Here is a 22,826-nt window from a genome sequence, read left to right on the forward strand (position 1 = left end):
TAAAGGCAAAAAAAAAGGCCATGGAGGCAAAGTAAATACAATATAGCAAGTAAAACACTGGAATGGTAGATTTGTAGTGGAAGAAAGTGCAAAGTAGAAATAGAAATAACGGGGTGCAAAGGAGCAAAATAAATAAATAAATCAATACAGTAGTGGAAGAGGTAGTTGTTTAGGCTAAATAATAGATGGGCTATGTACAGGTGCAGTGATCTGTGAGCTGCTCTGACAGCTGGTGCTTAAAGCTAGTGAGGGAGATATGAGTCTCCAGCTTCAGAGATTTTTGTAGTTTGTTTCAGTCATTGGCAGCAGAGAACTGGAAGGAGAGATGATGACCAAAGAAGGAATTGGCTTTGGGGGTGACCAGAGAGATATACCTGCTGGAGCGCGAGCAACAGGTGGGTGCTGCTATGGTGACCAGTGAGCTGAGATATGGGGGGACTTTACCTAGCAGGGTCTTGTAGATGACCTGGAGCCAGTGGGTTTGGCGACGAGTATGAAGCGAGGGCCAGCCAACGAGAGCGTACAGGTCGCAGTGGTGGGTAGTATATGGGGCTTTGGTGACAAAACGGATGGCACTGTGATAGACTGCATCCAGTTTATTGAGTAGGGTATTGGAGACTATTTTGTAAATGACATCGCCGATGTCGAGGATCGGTAGGATGGTCAGTTTTACGAGGGTATGTTTGGCAGCATGAGTGAAGGATACTTTGTTGCGAAATAGGAAGCCAATTCTAGATTTAACTTTGGATTGGAGATGTTTGATGTGAGTCTGGAAGGAGCGTTTACAGTCTAACCAGACACCTACAGTGAGGGAAAAAAGTATTTGATCCCCTGCTGATTTTGTATGTTTGCCCACTGACAAAGAAATGATCAGTCTATAATTTGAATGGTAGGTTTATTTGAACAGTGAGAGACAGAATAACAACAAAAAAATCCATAAAAACGCATGTCAAAAATGTTAGAAAATGATTTGCATTTTAATGAGGGAAATAAGTATTTGACCCCTCTGCAAAACATGACTTAGTACTTGGTGGCAAAACCCTTGTTGGCATTCACAGAGGTCAGACGTTTCTTGTAGTTGGCCACCAGGTTTGCACACATCTCAGGATGGATTTTGTCCCACTCCTCTTTGCAGATCTTCTCCAAGTCATTAAGGTTTCGAGGCTGACGTTTGGCAACTCGAACCTTCAGCTCCCTCCACAGATTTTCTATGGGATTAAGGTCTGGAGACTGGCTAGGCCACTCCAGGACCTTAATGTGCTTCTTCTTGAGCCACTCCTTTGTTGCCTTGGCCGTGTGTTTTGGGTCATTGTCATGCTGGAATACCCATCCACAACCCATTTTCAATGCCCTGGCTGAGGGAAGGAGGTTCTCACCCAAGATTTGACGGTACACCGTCCATCGTCCATTTGATGCGGTGAAGTTGTCCTGTCCCCTTAGCAGAAAAACACCCCCAAAGCATAATGTTTCCACCTCCATGTGTGACGGTGGGGATGGTGTTCTTGGGGTCATAGGCAGCATTCCTCCTCCTCCAAACACGGCGAGTTGAGTTGATGCGAAAGAGCAACATTTTGGTCTCATCTGACCACAACACTTTCACCCAGTTGTCCTCTGAATCACTCAGATGTTCATTGGCAAACTTCAGACTGGCATGTATATGTGCTTTCTTGAGCAGGGGGACCTTGCGGGCGCTGCAGGATTTCAGTCCTTCATGGCGTAGTGTGTTACCAATTGTTTTCTTGGTGACTATGGTCCCAGCTGCCTTGAGATCATTGACAAGATCCTCCCGTGTAGTTCTCGGCTGATTCCTCACCGTTCTCATGATCATTGAAACTCCACGAGGTGAGATCTTGCATGGAGGCCCAGGCCGAGGGAGATGGAAAGTTATTTTGTGTTTCTTCCATTTGCGAATAATCGCACCAAATGTTGTCACCTTCTCACCAAGCTCCTTGGCGATGGTCTTGTAGCCCATTGCAGCCTTGTGTAGGTCTACAATCTTGTCCCTGACATCCTTGGAGAGCTCTTTGGACTTGGCCATGGTGGAGAGTTTGGAATCTGATTGATTGATTGCTTCTGTGGACAGGTGTCTTTTATACAGGTAACAAGCTGAGATTAGGAGCACTCCCTTTAAGAGTGTGCTCCTAATCTCAGCTCGTTACCTGTATAAAAGACACCTGGGAGCCAGAAATCTTTCTGATTGAGAGGGGGTCAAATACTTATTTCCCTCATTACAATGCAAATCATTTTATAACATTTTTGACATGCGTTTTTCTGGATTGTTTTGTTGTTATTCTGTCTCTCACTGTTCAAATAAACCTACCATTAAAATTATAGATTGTTAATTTCTTTGTCAGTGGGCAAACGTACAAAATCAGCAGGGGATCAAATACTTTTTTCCCTCACTGTAGGTCTGTAGCAGTTTGGGTCAAGAGTGTCCCCCCCTTTGAAGAGGGTAGATGACCGCAGCTGCTTTCCAATCTTTAGGGATCTCAGACGACACGAAAGAGAGGTTGAACAGGCTAGTAATAGGGGTTGCAACAATATTGGCAGATCATTTTAGAAAGCAAGGGTCCAGATTGTCTAGCCCGGCTGATATGTAGGGGTCCAGATTTTGCAGCTCTTTCAGAACATCAGCTGACTGGATTTGGGAGAAGGAGAAATGGGGAAGGCTTGAGCTGTGGGGGATGCAGTGCTGTTGACCGCGGTAGGGGTAGCCAGGTGGAAAGCATGGCCAGCCGTAGAAAAATGCTTATTGAAATTCTCAATTATAGTGGATTTATCGGTGGTGACAGAGTTTCCTATCCTCAGTGCAGTGGGCAGCTGGGAGGAGGTGTTCTTATTCTCCATGGATTTTACAGTGTCCCAGCACTTTTTTGAGTTTGTATTGCAGGATGCAAATTTCTGCTTGAAAAAGCTAGCCTTGGCTTTTCTAACTGCCTGTGTATATTGGTTTCTAACTTCCCTGAAAAGTTGCATATCACAGGGGCTGTTCGATGCTAATGCAGAATGCCACAGGATGTTTTTGTGTTGGTTAAGGGCAGTCAGGTCTGGAGAGAACCAATGGCTATATGATGTTGTCTGTGATTGTTTCTGTTGAATTGTGTCTTTGATTTGTATGTTTGAAATGTTCTTGTCTGTATGCCTAAAACTGTACATGTCAACATGTTTACACAGGGCACAGCCATAAAAGAGATCCAGGTCTCAGTCTGTTTTCCCTGTTAAAATAAAGATACAAAAAAAAAATATATATATACATATATATATATATATATATATATATATATATATATATATATATATCTGTTCCTGGTTCTAAATTTCTTGAGTGAGGCATGCTTATTTAAGATGGAGAGGAAGGCATTTAAAAAAAATAACCAGGCATCCTCTATTGACAGGATGAGGTCAATATCCTTCCAAGATACCCGGGCCAGGTCGTTTAGAAAGGCTTGCTCGCTGAAGTGTTTCAGGGAGCATTTGACAGTGATGAGTGGAGGTCATTTGACCGCTGACCCATTACGGATACAGGCAATGAGGCAGTGATCGCTGAGATCTTGGTTGAAAACAGCAGAGGTGTATTTAGAGGGCAAGTTGGTTAGGATGATATCTATGAGGGTGCCAGTGTTTACGGCTTTGGGGTGGTACCTGGTTGGTTCATTGATAATTTGTGTGAGATTGAGGGCATCAAGCATAGATTGTAGGATGGCTGGGGAGTTAAGCATGTCCCAGTTTAGGTCACCTAGCAGCACGTGCTCTGAAGATAGATGGGGGGCAATCAGTTCACATATGGTGTCCAGAGCACAGCTGGGGGCAGAGGGTGGTCTATAGCAGGTGGCAATGGTGAGAGACTTGTTTTTAGAGAGGTGGATTTTTAAAAGTAGAAGTTCAAATTGTGTGGGTACAGACCTGGATAGTAGGACAGAACTCTGCAGGCTATCTCTGCAGTAGATTGCAACACCGCCCCCTTTGGCCGTTCAATCTTGTCTGAAAATATTGTAGTTAGGGATGAAGATTTCAGAGTTTTTGGTGGTCTTCCTAAGCCAGGATTCAGACATGGCTAGGACATCTGGGTTGGCAGAGTGTGCTAAAGCAGTGAATAAAACAAACATAGGGAGGAGGCTTCTAATGTTAACATGCATGAAACCAAGGCTATTACGGTTACAGAAGTCATCAAAAGAGAGCGCCTGGTGAATAGGACTGGAGCTAGTCACTGCAGGGCCTGGATTCACCTCTACATCACCAGAGGCTCAGAGGTGGAGTAGGATAAGGGTACGGCTAAAAGCTATGAGAATTGGTCGTCTATGACGTCCGGGATAGAGAGTAAAAGGAGCAGGTTTCTGGGGGCGATAAAATAGCTTCAAGGTATAATGTACAGACAAAGGTATGGTAGGATATGAATACAGTGGAGGTAAACCTAGGCATTGAGTGATGATGAGAGAGATATTGTCTCTAGAAACATCATTGAAACCAGGTGATGTCATAGCATGTGTGGGTGGTGGAACTGAAAGGTTGGATAAGGTATAATGAGCAGGGCTAGAGGCTCTACAGTGAAATAAGCCAATAAACACTAACCAGAACAGCAATGGACAAGGCATATCGGCATTAAGGAGAGGCATGCTTAGCCGAGTGATCATAAGGGTCCAGTGAGATTCAGACAGCTAGCCGGGCCATAGGTAGCAAGCTGGTGGAAGATGGAGGGAGCTCTGTTTTTAGCCACCTCGTGCGTTTCCGTCTGTAGATTAGTGGGGTTCCGTGTGGTAGAGGGGACCAATCCAATTGGCAAAATAGTTATAGTTATAGTGGCCCAAGAAAATTGGCCGATAGACCTATTCAGATAGCAGCCGATAAGACAGCTAACGATTAGCGGGCCGCAGATGGGCGTTCAGGTTACTTCGCGACGGAGGGGCCAGTTGGATAACTCCCTCGGGCAGATAACATCGGTAGTCCAGTCGTGACGACCCGATAGGGCTCCGCATCGGCAGTAAAACGGGTCCGGATAGGTGATTGTAGCCCAGGAGTGGCTGATGGAACTCTTCAGCTGACTAGCTCCGGAATAATTGATGTTTGCTCTGGGACCGACGTTAGCCAATAGTCACTCAGATAGCAGCTAGCTAGCTGCAAGATCCAGGTGTAAATGTCCAGAGCTTGCGATAGAAATCCGGGGATATGGAGAGAAAAATAGGTTCGGTATGCTCTGGTCTGCTTCGCGTTGTACAAAACTGGCGATAGCTATTCGAGCTAAGGGATAGCTGATGACCGCCAACCGTGGTTAGCTGAATACTAACGCTAGCTTCTGGCTAGCTTCTGGCTAGCTTCTGTTGTGGATTTCAGATTTCAGGTGAATTTTAATTGGTGAGGCGAGTTGCAGGAGAGTGCTTTGAAGTTGAGTTTTTAGAAAAAAATATATTAAATGATATGCGAAGAAAATAAGTAAATATATATATACACGGGACACGACAAGACGAGGACAAAAGACGTCTGACTGCTATGCCATCTTGGAGACAGTATAACTCAAAGTAACACAAAAGTAACACAATATAACACAAAGTAACACAATGTAACACAAAGTTACACAATATAACACAAAGTAACACAATGCAACACAATATAGCACGAAGTAACACAATGTAACACAAGGCAACACAATATAACACAAAGTAACACAAAGTAACACAATATAACACAAAGTAACGCAATATAACACAATGTAACACAATGCAACAGATTGTGAGATTGTAACAGATTGCTGCTGTCGGAGGCTTATTAATAAAGTGTTTGTTAAAGGATTCTGACACCAGGTTGTTCCAAATAGCTTTAGAGGGAGAGAGATGATCTGGGTTTTGGTAATGGTAGAACATCCGCTCCATATCTTTGCCAAACACACACACACACACACACACACACACACACACACACACATATGAACAGCGGTAGGCTACCTCTGATTTGATCTTGTTGTCTCCGAAGCAGAGGTGTTGGAGGTAGGCTGCAGCATTGGACTGGACTGAAGGGAACTGGTGCTGCAGCATCTGAATCACCTCAGGCAACTCTGGATCCCTCCATCCAAACTCCCTACAGGGAAATAGAGATGGAGAGAGGAGGGAAAGAGCAAAAGAGAGAGGGGGAGAGAGAGAGGGGGGAGACAGAAAGAGAGAGAAAGAACGAGAGAGAGAGAGAGAGAGAGAGAGAGAGAGAGAATGAGAGAGAGAATGAGATGCAGGAAGGAATGTGAAAAAAGAAAGCAGTTTAGATGAGTGTACAACATAACACAGCCAACTTGTATTTCCGAGGTTGAAGACCATAAGACCGTGAGTTACGTGTAGCTGTGTGAGGCCAGTTAGGTTATTGTGTTAGACTTCTCACATGGTTGTTGTGGGATGGAGAGACATGAGGAATACAGGAGGGATGGAATACCTACTGTGTGGCTCACCGCTCTGCTATAATTCTCTGTCTTCTAATTTTCTATAACTTTTTCTCCACACTTTTCACTCTCTCCCTTTATTTTCCCTCTCTCCCTGTATCGTTCTCTCTCCTCTGCTTTCTCTTTCAAAACCCTGTAAACCCCCAAAAAGAAAGAAACCCGAGATACAAGTTTTGCCCCAAATACAATATCGACTACCCCAGGAATACAGTACTAACTACCCAAAAAAACACAGCACTGACTATTCCAGCAATACAGTAGTGACTACTCCAGATAATACAGTACTGTCTACTCCAGCAATACAGTAGTGACTACTCCAGAGAATACAGTACTGTCTCCTCCAGCAATACAGTAGTGACTACTCCAGAGAATACAGTACTGTCTCCTCCAGCAATACAGTAGTGACTACTCCAGAGAATACAGTACTGTCTACTCCAGCAATACAGTAGTGACTACTCCAGAGAATACAGTACTGACTACCCCAGGAATACAGTAGTGACTACTCCAGAGAATACAGTACTGACTACCCCAGGAATACAGTACTGACTACTCCAGAGAATACAGTACTGACTACCCCAGGAATACAGTACTGACTACTCCAGAGAATACAGTACTGACTACTCCAGAGAATACAGTACTGACTACTCCAGAGAATAGAGTACTGACTACTCCAGAGAATATACTATGTAACCTGAGCCTTGCAGATTTTTACCTTGACCAATAAATGGGATTTATGGTTCCTCCTTATTCTGGTAGATAAATACAGCCCTGTATGTGAATGGATTGTATCTGCTACAATGATAACTGTTGGTTAGAAAGATAGAGGGATCAGGGGAGGACAGAGATGGAGGGATGGAGAGCAGAGATAAAGGGATGAAGGTAGAATGAGATGGAGGGATGAGAGAGTTAGAGATGGAGCAGGGGATCCCCGAGCGTTTAAGGGATTTAAACAGAGAGCCCCTCACACAGGAGATTAGATCAAGTGTGTGTGTGCGTGTGTTTGTGTGTGTGAGCATGTACACGTGCGTGCATCTGTGTGTGACAGTTAACAGAACGTGGAGTGATCTGCTGACAAGATAAGTGTGTGTGCCAGCAACCGTGTGTGTGTGTGTGTGTGTGTGTGTGTGTGTGTGTGTGTGTGTGTGTGTATCACTGTGTTCAATAGAAAGTGCAGTGATGGACTGATAAGATAAGCATGGTCAGCCTCCATTAATTAAAACCAGACAAAAGCCCTCAAATGAAACACCAATCATCTCAACACACTTAGCTAATAACATAGACACTGGTATCATCCCAAATTAAACCCTATTCCCTATATAGTGCACTACGGTTGATAAGTGCCTAAAGGACACTGGAAATATAGGGACACAGCCCAGACTGGCAACAGCTAAACACCATGAAACAGGAAGCCATTATATATTTAGGATTCACTTTTTACCACGACACCCTGAACATAAAGACTGCGCAGGGTGAATGATAGATCTGACAACCTGAACATAAAGACTGCGCAGGGTGAATGATAGATCTGACACCCTGAACATAAAGACTGCGCAGGGTGAATGATTTGATCTGACACCCTGAACATAAAGACTGCGCAGGGTGAATGATAGATCTGACACCCTGAACATAAAGACTGCGCAGGGTGAATGATAGATCTGACACCCTGAACATAAAGACTGCGCAGGGTGAATGATTGATCTGACACCCTGAACATAAAGACTGCACAGGGTGAATGATAGATCTGACACCCTGAACATAAAGACTGCGCAGGGTGAATGATAGATCTGACACCCTGAACATAAAGACTGCGCAGGGTGAATGATAGATCTGACACCCTGAACATAAAGACTGCGCAGGGTGAATGATTGATCTGACACCCTGAACATTAAGACTGCGCAGGGTGAATGATAGATCTGACACCCTGAACATAAAGACTGCGCAGGGTGAATGATAAATCTGACACCCTGAACATAAAGACTGCACAGGGTGAATGACAGATCTGGGACAGGGGAACAGACCACTGTTGTGCAACTAGGCATTTGATGCATGAACACATGTGTACTGTACACACACACACAGACAATCTCTCTCTCTCTCTCTCTCTCTCTCTCTCTCTCAATTCATTTCATTTCAATTCAAGGGGCTTTATTGGCATGTGAAACATATGTTAACGTTGCCAAAGCAAGTGCACTAGATAATAAACAAAAGTGAAATAAACAATAAAAATGTACATAAAAAATTACACGCACAAACGTTCCACAAGAATAAAGACATTTAAATTGTCATATTATGTGAAAATAGTTAAAGTACAAAAGGTAAAATATATAAACACGGGTTGTATTTACAATGGTGTTTGTTCTTCACTGGTTGCCCTTTTCTTTACCTGTATTTAACTAGGCAAGTCAGTTAAGAACAAATTCTTATTTTCAATGACGGCCTAGAAACAGTGGGTTAACTGCTTTGTTCAGGGGCGAATGACAGTCTGTACCTTGTCAGCTCGGGGATTTGCACTTGCAACCTTCTGGTTACTAGCCCAACACTCTAACCACTAGGCTACCCTTGTGGCAACAAGTCACATCTTGCTACTGTGATGGCACACTGTGGTATTTCACCCAGTAGATATGGGAGTTTATCAAAATTTGGTTTGTTTTCTAATTCTTTGTGGATCGGTGTAATCTGAGGGAAATATGTGTCTCTAATAATGTCATACATTTGGCAGGAGGTTAGGATGTGCAGCTCAGTTTCCACCTCATTTTGTGGGCAGTGTGCACGTAGCCTGTCTTCTCTTCAGAGCCAGGTCTGCCTACAGCAGCCTTTCTCAATAGCAACGCTATGCTGACTGAGTCTATGCTGACATAGTCAAAGTTTCCTTAAGTATGGGTCAGTCACAGTGGTCAGGTATTCTGCCACTGTGTACTCTCTATTTAGGGCCAAATAGCATTCTAGCTAGCTCTGTTTTTTTGTGAATTCTTTCCAATGTGTCAAGTAATTATCTTTATGTTTTCTCATGATTTGGTTGGGTCAAGTTGTGTTGCTGTCCTGGGGCTCTGTGGGGTCTGTTTGTGTTTGTGAACAGAGCCCCAGGTTTGGGAATCGCTTTCTTTTAGGTGGTTGTAGAATTTAATGGCTCTTTTTGGATTTTGATCATTAGCGGGCATAAGCCTAGTTCTGCTCTGCATGCATTATTTAGAGTTTTTACATTGTACAGTACAGTGAGGATATATTTGCAGAATTCTGCATGAAGAGTTACAATTTGCTGTTTGTCCCATTTTGTGAATTCTTGGTAGGTGAGCGGACATTAGACCTGGAATTCCAGGTCTCCGGCAGCCTCTGGAACTGCCGGTCTGCAGCCAACAAGGCTGAGTTCATCTCAGCCTATGCTACCCTCCAGTCCCTAGACTTCCTGGCGCTGACGGAAACATGGATTACCACAGATAACACTGCTACTCCTACTGCTCTCTCTTCGTCTGCCCACGTGTTCTCGCATACCCCTAGAGCATCGAGCCAGCGGGGTGGTGGCACTGGAATCCTCATCTCTCCCAAGTGGACATTCTCGCTTTCTCCCCTGACCCATCTGTCTATCTCCTCATTTGAATTCCATGCTGTCACAGTTACCAGCCCTTTCAAGCTTAACATCCTTATCATTTATCGCCCTCCAGGTTCCCTTGGAGAGTTCATCAATGAGCTTGACGCCTTGATAAGTTCCTTTCCTGAGGATGGCTCACCTCTCACAGTTCTGGGTGACTTTAACCTCCCCACGTCTACCTTTGACTCATTCCTCTCTGCCTCCTTCTTTCCACTCCTCTCCTCTTTTGACCTCACCCTCTCACCTTCCCCCCCTACTCACAAGGCAGGCAATACGCTTGACCTCATCTTTACTAGATGCTGTTCTTCCACTAATCTCATTGCAACTCCCCTCCAAATCTCCGACCACTACCTTGTATCCTTTTCCCTCTTGCTCTCATCCAACACTTCTCACTCTGCCCCTACTCGGATGGTATTGCGCCGTCCCAACCTTCGCTCTCTCTCTCCCGCTACTCTCTCCTCTTCCATCCTATCATCTCTTCCCTCTGCTCAAACCTTCTCCAACCTATCTCCTGATTCTGCCTCCTCAACCCTCCTCTCCTCCCTTTCTGCATCCTTTGATTTTCTCTGTCCCCTATCCTCCAGGCCGGCTCGGTCCTCCCCTCCTGCTCCGTGGCTCGATGACTCACTACGAGCTCACAGAACAAGGCTCCGGGCAGCCGAGCGGAAATGGAGGAAAACTCGCCTCCCTGCGGACCTGGCATCCTTTCACTCACTCCTCTCTACATTCTCCTCTTCTGTCTCTGCTGCTAAAGCCACTTTCTACCACTCTAAATTCCAAGCATCTGCCTCTAACCCTAGGAAGCTCTTTGCTACCTTCTCCTCCCTCCTGAATCCTCCTCCCCCTCCCCCCTCCTCCCTCTCTGCGGATGACTTCGTCAACCATTTTGAAAAGAAGGTTGACGATATCCGATCCTCGTTTGCTAAGTCAAACGACACCGCTGGTCCTGCTCACACTGCCCTACCCTGTGCTTTGACCTCTTTCTCCCCTCTCTCTCCAGATGAAATCTCGCGTCTTGTGACGGCCGGCCGCCCAACAACCTGCCCACTTGACCCTATCCCCTCCTCTCTTCTCCAGACCATTTCCGGAGACCTTCTCCCCTTCCTCACCTCGCTCATCAACTCATCCTTGACCGCTGGCTACGTCCCTTCCGTCTTCAAGAGAGCGAGAGTTGCACCCCTTCTGAAAAAACCTACACTCGATCCCTCCGAAGTCAACAACTACAGACCAGTATCCCTTCTTTCTTTTCTCTCCAAAACTCTTGAACGTGCCGTCCTTGGCCAGCTCTCCTGCTATCTCTCTCAGAATGACCTTCTTGATCCTAATCAGTCAGGTTTCAAGACTGGGCATTCAACTGAGACTGCTCTTCTCTGTGTCACGGAGGCTCTCCGCACTGCTAAAGCTAACTCTCTCTCCTCTGCTCTCATCCTTCTAGACCTATCTGCTGCCTTTGATACTGTGAACCATCAGATCCTCCTCTCCACCCTCTCCGAGTTGGGCATCTCCGGCGCGGCCCACGCTTGGATTGCATCCTACCTGACAGGTCGCTCCTACCAGGTGGCGTGGCGAGAATCTGTCTCCGCACCATGCGCTCTCACCACTGGTGTCCCCCAGGGCTCTGTTCTAGGCCCTCTCCTATTCTCGCTATACACCAAGTCACTTGGCTCTGTCATATCCTCACATGGTCTCTCCTATCATTGCTATGCAGACGACACACAATTAATCTTCTCCTTTCCCCCTTCTGATAACCAGGCGGCGAATCGCATCTCTGCATGTCTGTCAGACATATCAGTGTGGATGACGGATCACCAGCTCAAGCTGAACCTCGGCAAGACGGAGCTGCTCTTCCTCCCGGGGAAGGACTGCCCCTTCCATGATCTCGCCATCACGGTTGACAACTCCCTTGTGTCCTCCTCCCAGAGTGCTAAGAACCTTGGCGTGATCCTGGACAACACCCTGTCGTTCTCCACTAACATCAAGGCGGTGACCCGATCCTGTAGGTTCATGCTCTACAACATTCGCAGAGTACGACCCTGCCTCACACAGGAAGCGGCGCAGGTCCTAATCCAGGCACTTGTCATCTCCCGTCTGGATTACTGCAACTCGCTGTTGGCTGGGCTCCCTGCCTGTGCCATTAAACCCCTACAACTCATCCAGAACGCCGCAGCCCGTCTGGTGTTCAACCTTCCCAAGTTCTCTCACGTCACCCCGCTCCTCCGCTCTCTCCACTGGCTTCCAGTTGAAGCTCGCATCCGCTACAAGACCATGGTGATTGCCTACGGAGCTGTGAAGGGAACGGCACCTCCATACCTTCAGGCTCTGATCAGGCCCTACACCCAAACAAGGGCACTGCGTTCATCCACCACTGGCCTGCTGGCCCCCCTACCTCTGAGGAAGCACAGTTCCCGCTCAGCCCAGTCAAAACTGTTCGCTGCTCTGGCACCCCAATGGTGGAACAAGCTCCCTCACGACGCCAGGACAGCGGAGTCAATCACCACCTTCCGGAGACACCTGAAACCCCACCTCTTTAAGGAATACCTAGGATAGGATAAAGTAATCCTTCTAACCCCCCCCTAAAAGATTTAGATGCACTATTGTAAAGTGGTTGTTCCACTGGATATCATAAGGTGAATGCACCATTTTGTAAGTCGCTCTGGATAAGAGCGTCTGCTAAATGACTTAAATGTAAATGTACCTCACAACCATGAAGGACAATGGGTTCTATAACCTTTTCCAATATTTTTTGACAGATCCTAATTGGTATGTCAAATCTTATGTTCCTTTTGAAGGCATAGAAGGAACTTCTTGCCTTGTCTCTCAGATCGTTCACAGCTTTGTGGAAGTTACCTGTGGTGCTGATGTTTAGGCTAAGGTATGTATAGTTTTGTGTGTGCTCTAGGGCAATGGTGTCTAGATGGAATTTGTATTTGTGGTCTTGGCGACTGGACCTTTTTTGGAACACCATTATTTTTGTCTTACTGAGATTTGCTGCCAGGGCCCAGGTCTACCAGAATCTGTGCAGAAGATCTAGGTGCTGCTGTAGGCCCTCCTTGGTTGGTGACAGAAGCACCAGATCATCAGCAAACAAGAGACATTTGACTTCAGATTCTAGTAGAGTGAGGCCGGGTGCTGCAGACTGCTATTGTTGCCTCGCCAATTTGTTGATATATATGTTGAAGAGGGTGGGGCTTAAGATGTATCCCTGTATCACCCCACGGCCCTGCCAATTTTAACCGCATATTTGTTGTTTGTGTACATGGATTTTATAATGTTGTATAATTTTTCCCCCAACATTTTTCCCCCAACACCGCTTTCCAGCAAATTGGATAGCAGACCCTCATGCCAAATTGAGTGAAAAGCTTTTTTTTTTAAATCAACAAAGCATGAGAATATTTTGCCTTTGTTTGGGTGTATTTGTTTGTCAATTAGGGTGAATACAGGTGAATACGTGGTCTGTCGTACAGTAATTTGGTAAAAAGCCAATTTGACATTTGCTCGGTACATTTTTTTCACTGAGGAAAAGTATGAGTCTGCTGTTAATGATAATGAAGAGGACTTTCCCAAGGTTGCTGTTCACGCATATCCCACGGCAGTTATTGGGGTCAAATTTGTCTCCACTTTTGTGGATTGGGGTGATCAGTCCTTGGTTCTAATTATTGGGGAAGTGTCACATCTGTCGTCAGGAATGGACCAAGGCGCAGCGGGTGTCGTGTTCAACAACATATTTATTAAAAGGACGTTGACCACGGAAAAACAAGAAAATACAGCAACACAACAGGAACAGTTTTGCAGGCTAACAACACGCAGTGCAAAAACACCTACCCACAAAACACAAAGACAAACACACCCAATTATATAGGACTCCCAATCAAAGGCAACTCAACACACCTGCCTTCAATTGGGAGTCCAACCCCAATTAACTATACATAGAAAAACAAACCTAGAACCTATACCAACAACTAACACCCCACTACACCACATACAAAACCCCATAATACAAAACAAATATACCTCTGCCACGTCCTGACCAAAATATAATACAAATACTACCTAAATATTGGTCAGGACGTGACAGGAAGATGCCAAAGCTAAGGATGATGTTAAAGAGTTTGAGTATAGCCAATTGGAATTTGTGGTCTGTATATTTTAGCATTTCATTGAGGATACCATCAACATCACAGGCCTTTTTGGGTTGGAGGGTTTTTATTTTGTCCTGTGGTTCAGTCAATGCATTTGGAGAATCCAGTGTGTTCTGGTAGTCTTTAATATTTGATTATAAGATTTGTATTTGATCATGTATATGTTTTTGCTGTTTGTTCTTTGTTATAGGGCCAAAAAGATTGGAGAAGGGGTTTACCCATACATCTCTTTTTTGGATAGATAACTCTTCGGGTGTCAGTGGGCTGACTGTGAATGTTCTAAGAGACTCTGGGTTGAGTCTCTCTCTCTCTCTCTACGCTAAGGAGAGTCGGTGACATATCTCATTTAAGATAATGTAGCTATTGCTAGCTAGCATTTCCTCAATTCAAATGTTAGGAAAGTGAGAAGTATCTGACTCTGGAGAATTATCTGACCCAATAGAAAACTTGTAGCATGTCTGGTCCTACCCAAAATGCCCTGGGAGTGACAGGTCCACACAGGAGGCTTGGCGGCCCGGGCAACCGGCAGCGACTAATCTGATTGGACAAGGCCTGTCGGGGTTGATGACTAATTGGACAGCTTGGTTTGGTGGTCGCACATATTAAAGCACATGCTAATTAGTTACCCTTCAATCATCATCAATCTCTGAGGGACTGAGAGCGAGAGAGCGAGAGAGAGGGGGGAGGGTATCTCTTGGTCTCTCTCTGTATTTCTGTCTCATTCTTTCAACCTCCCACCCCCTTCCCTCTCTATCCCCCCTGTCCCCAGGCCATACTTCAGTAAAGGTGGTCTATTTAAGCAGTGATCTCTCAGGCTGAAGTCAATACACAGCATTCAGTAATTACACTGATAAACACAACACAATGAGATGCAAGAAGAGGAAACATGGAACTTAGCGATGAAGCTTTAATTAAACCTAGTCCGAAATGAAGATAGTGGAAAGATCCAGGAAAAAAACGAACACCATTGATGGTTACACTGAGGAATGTGGGCACATAAACATTAGGAAATTGCAGCGTTGGATGCACACACACATTTTCACACTTCACACAAAATATATACACACTCACATTTGAACATAAAGACACACACTCACTCACAAAAATTCCCACCGACTTTGTGTACAGTGCGTATGTGTGTGTGAGTGTGAGTGTGAGTGTGTGTGTGTGATGTGTGTGAGTGAGTGATGTGTGTGAGTGTGTATGTGTGTGTATGTGTGAGTGCGCCTGCGTGCGTGTGTGCGTGCGTGCGTGTGTGTGTGTGTGTGTGTGTGTGCGTGCGTGTGTGTGTGTGTGTGTGTGTGGTCAGAAAGGGCTGACAGCGCAAAGCAGAAATCCCAGACACACAGAGAAATCAATAAAGAGAGAGAGAGAGCTTTGGCAATGTAAACATGTTTCCCATGCCAATAATTAAATTGAGAGAGAGAACGGAAGAGAAAGAGAGAGAGATAGAGGGAGGGAGAGAGAGAGAGAGAGTGAGAGAGAGACAGAGAGGGAGAGAGGGAGAGAGAGACAGAGAGGGAGAGAGGGAGAGAGAGAGAGACAGAGAGGGAGAGAGGGAGAGAGAGAGAGAGAGAGACAGAGAGGGAGAGAGAGAGAGAGAGAGAGTGAGAGAGAGACAGAGAGGGAGAGAGGGAGAGAGAGAGAGAGACAGAGAGGGAGAGAGAGACAGAGAGGGAGAGAGGGAGAGAGAGAGAGACAGAGAGGGAGAGAGGAAGAGAAAGAACAAACACCATTGTAAATACAACCCATATTTACATTTATTTATTTTCCTTTTGTACTTTAACTATTTGCACATCGTTACAACACTGTATATAGACATAATATGACATTTGAAATGTCTTCATTATTTTGGAACTTCTGAGATTGTAATGTTGAAATTGAAATTGAAAAAGAGAGAGAGTGAAAGAGAGAGACAGGAAGAGAAAGAGAGAGAGAGAGAGGAGGCAGACAGACAGAGAGAGAAATAGAGAGAGAAAGAGATAGAGAGAGAGAGGGGAGGCAGACAGACAGAGAGAGAAAGAGAGAGAGAAAGAGAGAGAGAGAGAGCTGCTATTCCCATCCTCCAAACTGCTCAGGGCATATGCTAATTAGGTATAGAGCAGACCTAACTCACTCTATTGAATTAATCAAAACAGGAACATTTTACATCTGGCTAGAAATTAATAAGGAAAGTATGTCAACAGAGAAAAATGTCCTCCTGTGTGCTACCTTTATCCCCCCAGTAGGATCCCAATACTTTAATAAAGACAGCTTCTCCATCCTGGAGGGGGAAATCAATCATTTTCAGGCCCAGGGACATGGACTAGTCTGTGGCGACCTAAATGCCAGAACAGGACAAGAACCTGACACCCTCAGCACACAGAGGGACAAACACCTACTTGGAGGAGCCAGCATTCCCTCCCCCAGGCACATCTACGATAACATAACCAACAAAAACGGGTCACAACTCCTGCGGCTCTGTCGCACGCTGGGTATGTGCATAGTCAACGGTAGGATTTGAGGGGACTCCTACGGTAGGTACACCTGTAGCTGTCTCTTGGCAGTAGTACTGTAGACTACTTTATCACTGACCTCAATCCAGAGTCTCTCAGAGCGTTCAGTCAGTCCACTGACACCCTATCAGATCACAGCAAAGTCACACTCTACTTGAAGAGAGCTTTGCTCAATCATGAGGCATCAAAGCCAAAGGAGCTGAATAATATTAAGAAATGATATAGATGGAAGGAAACTAGTGCTGGAAACCTACAAAAAATAAATATGCAACAACAAATTCCATCCCTTCTAGACAGTTTCCTGGACAAACTATTTCCCTGTAATAGTGAAGTTGTAAACTTGGCAGTAGAAAACCTAAACAGTATATTTGACCTCTCAGCTTCGTTATCAAATCAGAAAAATTCAAACAGAAAACCGAAAAAAATTTACAACAATGACAAATGGTTTGATGAAGAATGCAAAAACCTAAGAAAGAAATTGAGAGACCTGTCTAGCCAAAAACAGAGACACCCAGAAAACCTGAGTCCACGCCTTCACCATGGTGAATCACTAAAACAATACAGAAATACACTTCGGAAAAAGAAGGAACAGCACGTCAGAAATCAGCTCTATGTAACTGAAGAATCCATAGAATCTAACCACTTCTGGGAAAATTGGGAAACACTAAACAAACAACAACACGAAGAATTATCTATCCAAAATGGAGATTTATGGGTAAACAACTTCTCCAATCTTCTTGTCTCTATCACAAAGAACAGACAGCAAAAACATATACTGTACATGATCAATTACAAATCTTAGAATCAGCTATTAAAGACTACCAGAAACCACTGGATTCTTCAATTACATTGAATGAACCACAGGACAAAATATAAACCCTCCAACCCAAAAATGCCTGTGGTGTTGATGGTATCCTCAATGAAATGATAAAATATACAGACCACAAATTCCAATTGGCTATACTTAAACTCTTTAACATCATCCTTTGCTCTGGCATCTTCCCCAATATTTGGAACCAAGGACTGATCACCCCAATCTACAAAAGTGGAGACAAATTTGACCCCAATAACTACTGTGGGATATGCATGAAGAGCAACCTTGTGAAAATCCTCTTCATTACCATTAACAGGAGACTCGGTCATGTCCTCAGCGAAAACAATCTACTGAGGAAAAACATACGACATTATGAAAACCATGTACACAATCAACAAGTGTAATGTTAAATTTGGCAAAAAACACACATTTATTTCTACAGGGCTGTGTGGTGAGACAGGGATGCAGCTTAAGCCTCACCCTCTTCAACATATATATCAACGAATCGGCGAGGGCACTAGAATTGCAGTCTGCAGCACCCGGCCTCACCCTACTAGAGTCTGAAGTCAAATGTCTACTGTTTGCTGATGATCTGGTGCTTCTGTCACCAACCAAGAAGGGCCTACAGCAGCACCTAGATCTTCTGCACATTTTCTGTCAGACCTGGGCCCTGACAGTAAATCTCAGCAAGATAAAAACGTAATCGTGTTCCAAAAAAGGTCCAGTCGCCAGGACCACAAATACAAATTCCATCTAGACACCTTTGCCCTAGAGCACACAAAAACTATACATACCTCAGCCCAAACATCAGCGCCACAGGTAACTTCCACAAAGGTGTGAACGATCTGAGAGACAAGGCAAGAAGGGCCTTCAATGCCATCAAAAGGAACATAGAATTTGACATACCAATTAGGATCTGGCTAAAAATACTTGAATCAGTTATAGAACCCATTGCCCTTTATGGTTGTGAGGTCTGGGGTCCACTCACCAACCAGGAATTCACAAAATGGGACAGCCACCAAATTGAGTCTCCGCATGCAGAATTCTGCAAAAATATCCACTGTGTATAAAGTAAAATAACAAATAATGCATGCTAATCCAGAAAAGAGACGTTTAATTCTACAACCACCTAAAAGGAAGCGATTCCCAAGCCTTCCATAAGAAAGCCATCAACTACAGAGAGATGAATGTGGAGAAGAGTCCCCTAAGCAAGCTGGTCCTGGGGCTCTGTTCACAAACACAAACAGACCCCACAGACCCCCAGGACAGCAACACAATTAAACCTAACCAAATCATGGGAAAACAAAAAGATAATTACTTGACACACTGGAAAGAATTAACAAAAAAACTGAGCAAACTAAAATGCTATTTGACTCTAAACAGAGAGTACACAGTGACCTACACTGGCCAATCCCGGACGACACCGGGCCAATTGTGAGCCGCCCTATGGGATTCTCAATCACGGCCGGTTGTGATACAGCCTGGATTCGAATTCCTGACCACTGTGACTGACCCAAACTTAAGGAAAGCTTTGACTATGTACAGACTCAGTGAGCATAGCCTTGCAATTGAGAGAGAGACAGATAGAGAGATGTCCTGAGGACATTCGGTGACTTTCCCACTAGGTTCCTTAAAGGTTTGCGGCACAACGTTATCCCACTGACGTTTTGAGAACGTTCAAAGAATATTGGGTGATGGGCCCAAGGGAACATTTTATAGGGGACTTTTTATAGTTCCCGTTATTTCCAGGGGATATTTTTAGGAAGAACTTGGGATGTTGTGTCAAGTCCTCTGAATGTTCTTGGGACATTGTGTCATGGTCCCCTGAAGGTCCTCTGAACGTTCTTGGGACGTTGTGTCATGGTCCCCTGGAGGTTTTTTGTTGCGTGATGGTCCCGGGTGTTCCTAACCATAAGAAAAGTAATGAAATTGTATGGGTTTTTTTAAGGTAAGTGGTATCGCTGTTTAGCTAAAATAGTGTACAAATCATGAATCAATGACAATATGATTACATTTGACATGATCACTTAGTACTGACTTTCAATATGCTCCTACATGGGAATTGAACTCACAACGTCTGAATTTGGGGTATGCTGATCTCTCTGCTACGCCAAAAAGTCTGTAGCATTTCAGACGTACCCTACTCATTCATTACCTACTGTATAATACATCCCTGCACTTAACAAAAGAGTGCCATCTGCTCTGCTATTTTAGTTATCCATTAATCTGACTCTTCTCTCTTTGACTTCATTCACTTATTCCAGCTATTTGAGTTTGGGTTTTCAGTATAGTTGTCTAATGTTGCTGGTGTATATTTCCGGGTTTGGAGCGGGTAGTCGCACTTCGCTTCGCTCCACAGGTAATATTACATTTCATTACAACGGTTTGATTGGTTTGATCTGTTAAATTTTTTCTTAGCTAGCTACATAGCCGTCTTTGTATCAAAGATAATTGTGTAGTTTAGAGTAATTATCGAGGTTAGCTAGCCAGCCAGCTGTTTTAGTCCTCCTAACTTAGTCAACACTGCTAGCTAGCCAACTAGCCAACCTCTACCGACTAGCAGCACTGTAGAAACTATTACATTACAAGGGAACGACTTGATTAGCGTAGTGCTAGCTAGCTACATAGTTGTCTTTGCTGTCTTTGTATCTAAGATAATTGTGTAGTTTAGAGTAATTATCGAGGTTCGCTAGCCAGCCGCGACGCGACGCGACGCCGTTGTCCAGACTCCAGACTTAGTCAACACACCTAGTCATCATCAAACCCACTGCTAGCTAGCCAACCTTTACTGACTAGCAGCACTGTCGAAACTAATACATTACAACGGAACGATTTGACTAGTGCAGTGTTAGTTGTCTTTGTCATAGTTTGATAATTGTGTAGTTTAGAGTAATTATCGAGGTTAGCTAGACAGCTATTTTCGTCCCCGCGACGCAATATTTTTTTATTTTATTTTTATTTATTTTTCTATTTTTTTCCCAAACCTAGCCAACTATTACCGATGAGCAGCATTGTAGAAACTAAATACATTACAAAGGAACGTCTTGATTAGTGCTATGTTAGCTAGCTACATAGTTGCTTTTGTATCATGATAAGGTGTAGTACTGAAACTATCGAGGTTACCTAGCCAGCTACACGTTCAAACAAAGTCAACAACGCAGCCACTGCTAGCTAGCCTACTTCACCAGCCAGCTGTACTGTATCATCTTCGTCATTTTAGTCAATAAGATTTTTGCAACGTAAGCTTAACTTTCTGAACATTCGAGAAGTGTAGTCCACTTGTCATTCCAATCTCCTTTGCATTAGCGTAGCCTCTTCTGTAGCCTGTCAACTATGTGTCTGTCTATCCCTGTTCTCTCCCCTCTGCACAGGCCACACAAACGCTTCACACCGCTGGTCCCAGCGCGCACGACCCACGTGGAGTTCCAGGTCTCCGGCAGCCTCTGGAACTGCCGGTCTGCGGCCAACAAGGCAGAGTTCATCTCAGCCTATGCTACCCTCCGGCACCTCGACTTCTTGGCACTGACGGAAACATGGATTACCACAGATAACACTGCTACTCCTACTGCTCTCTCCTCGTCTGCCCACGTGTTCTTGCATACCCCGAGAGCATCTGGCCAGCGAGGTGGTGGCACTGGAATCCTCATCTCTCCCAAGTGGACATTCTCTCTTTCTCCCCTGACCCATCTGTCTATCTCCTCATTTGAATTTCATGCTGTCACAGTTACCAGCCCTTTCAAGCTTAACATCCTTATCATTTATCGCCCTCCAGGTTCCCTTGGAGAGTTCATCAATGAGCTTGACGTCTTGATAAGTTCCTTTCCTGAGGATGGCTCACCTCTCACAGTTCTGGGTGACTTTAACCTCCCCACGTCTACCTTTGACTCATTCCTCTCTGCCTCCTTCTTTCCACTCCTCTCCTCTTTTGACCTCACCCTCTCACCTTCCCCCCCTACTCACAAGGCAGGCAATACGCTTGACCTCATCTTTACTAGATGCTGTTCGTCCACTAATCTCATTGCAACTCCCCTCCAAGTCTCAAACCACTACCTTGTATCCTTTTCGCTCTCGCTCTCATCCAACACTTCTCACTCTGCCCCTACTCGGATGGTATTGCGCCGTCCCAACCTTCGCTCTCTCTCTCCCGCTACTCTCTCCTCTTCCATCCTATCATCTCTTCCCTCTGCTCAAACCTTCTCCAACCTATCCCCTGATTCTGCCTCCTCAACCCTCCTCTCCTCCCTTTCTGCATCCTTTGATTCTCTATGTCCCCTATCCTCCAGGCCGGCTCGGTCCTCCCCTCCTGCTCCGTGGCTCGACGACTCATTGCGAGCTCACAGAACAGGGCTCGGGCAGCCGAGCGGAAATGGAGGAAAACTCGCCTCCCTGCGGACCTGGCATCCTTTCACTCCCTCCTCTCTACATTTTCCTCTTCTGTCTCTGCTGCTAAAGCCACTTTCTACCACTCTAAATTCCAAGAATCTGCCTCTAACCCTAGGAAGCTCTTTGCCACCTTCTCCTCCCTCCTGAATCCTCCTCCCCCTCCCCCCCCCCCTCCTCCCTCTCTGCGGATGACTTCGTCAACCATTTTGAAAATAAGGTCGACGACATCCGATCCTCGTTTGCTAAGTCAAACGACACCGCTGGTCCTGCTCACACTGCCCTACCCTGTGCTTTGACCACTTTCTCCCCTCTCTCTCCAGATGAAATCTCGCGTCTTGTGACGGCCGGCCGCCCAACAACCTGCCCGCTTGACCCTATCCCCTCCTCTCTTCTCCAGACCATTTCCGGAGACCTTCTCCCTTACCTCACCTCGCTCATCAACTCATCCTTGACCGCTGGCTACGTCCCTTCCGTCTTCAAGAGAGCGAGAGTTGCACCCCTTCTGAAAAAACCTACACTCGATCCCTCCGAAGTCAACAACTACAGACCAGTATCCCTTCTTTCTTTTCTCTCCAAAACTCTTGAACGTGCCGTCCTTGGCCAGCTCTCCTGCTATCTCTCTCAGAATGACCTTCTTGATCCAAATCAGTCAGGTTTCAAGACTGGTCATTCAACTGAGACTGCTTTTCTCTGTGTCACGGAGGCTCTCCGCACTGCTAAAGCACTCTCTCCTCTGCTCTCATCCTCCTAGACCTATCTGCTGCCTTTGATACGGTGAACCATCAGATCCTCCTCTCCACCCTCTCCGAGTTGGGCTTCTCCGGCGCGGCCCACGCTTGGATTGCGTCCTACCTGACAGGTCGCTCCTACCAGGTGGCGTGGCGAGAATCTGTCTCCGCACCACGTGCTCTCACCACTGGTGTCCCCCAGGGCTCTGTTCTAGGCCCTCTCCTATTCTCGCTATACACCAAGTCACTTGGCTCTGTCATAT

General features: G+C 45.3%; 1 protein-coding gene across 3 annotated transcripts in view; it reads right to left on the reverse strand.

The window, feature by feature from the left end:
* Positions 1–22,826, reverse strand: part of LOC106590590 (catenin delta-2) — a 595,078-nt gene that overhangs the window by 203,927 nt on the left and 368,325 nt on the right. For all 3 annotated transcript variants that reach the window (XM_045710618.1, XM_045710617.1, XM_045710619.1), the window contains one exon: positions 5,937–6,069. In XM_045710618.1, the coding sequence (XP_045566574.1) occupies positions 5,937–6,069 (133 nt within the window). The remainder of the gene's footprint in view (positions 1–5,936; positions 6,070–22,826) is intronic.

Source organism: Salmo salar, chromosome ssa29, assembly GCF_905237065.1.
Source record: "Salmo salar chromosome ssa29, Ssal_v3.1, whole genome shotgun sequence".
NCBI classification, from domain to species: domain Eukaryota; kingdom Metazoa; phylum Chordata; class Actinopteri; order Salmoniformes; family Salmonidae; genus Salmo; species Salmo salar.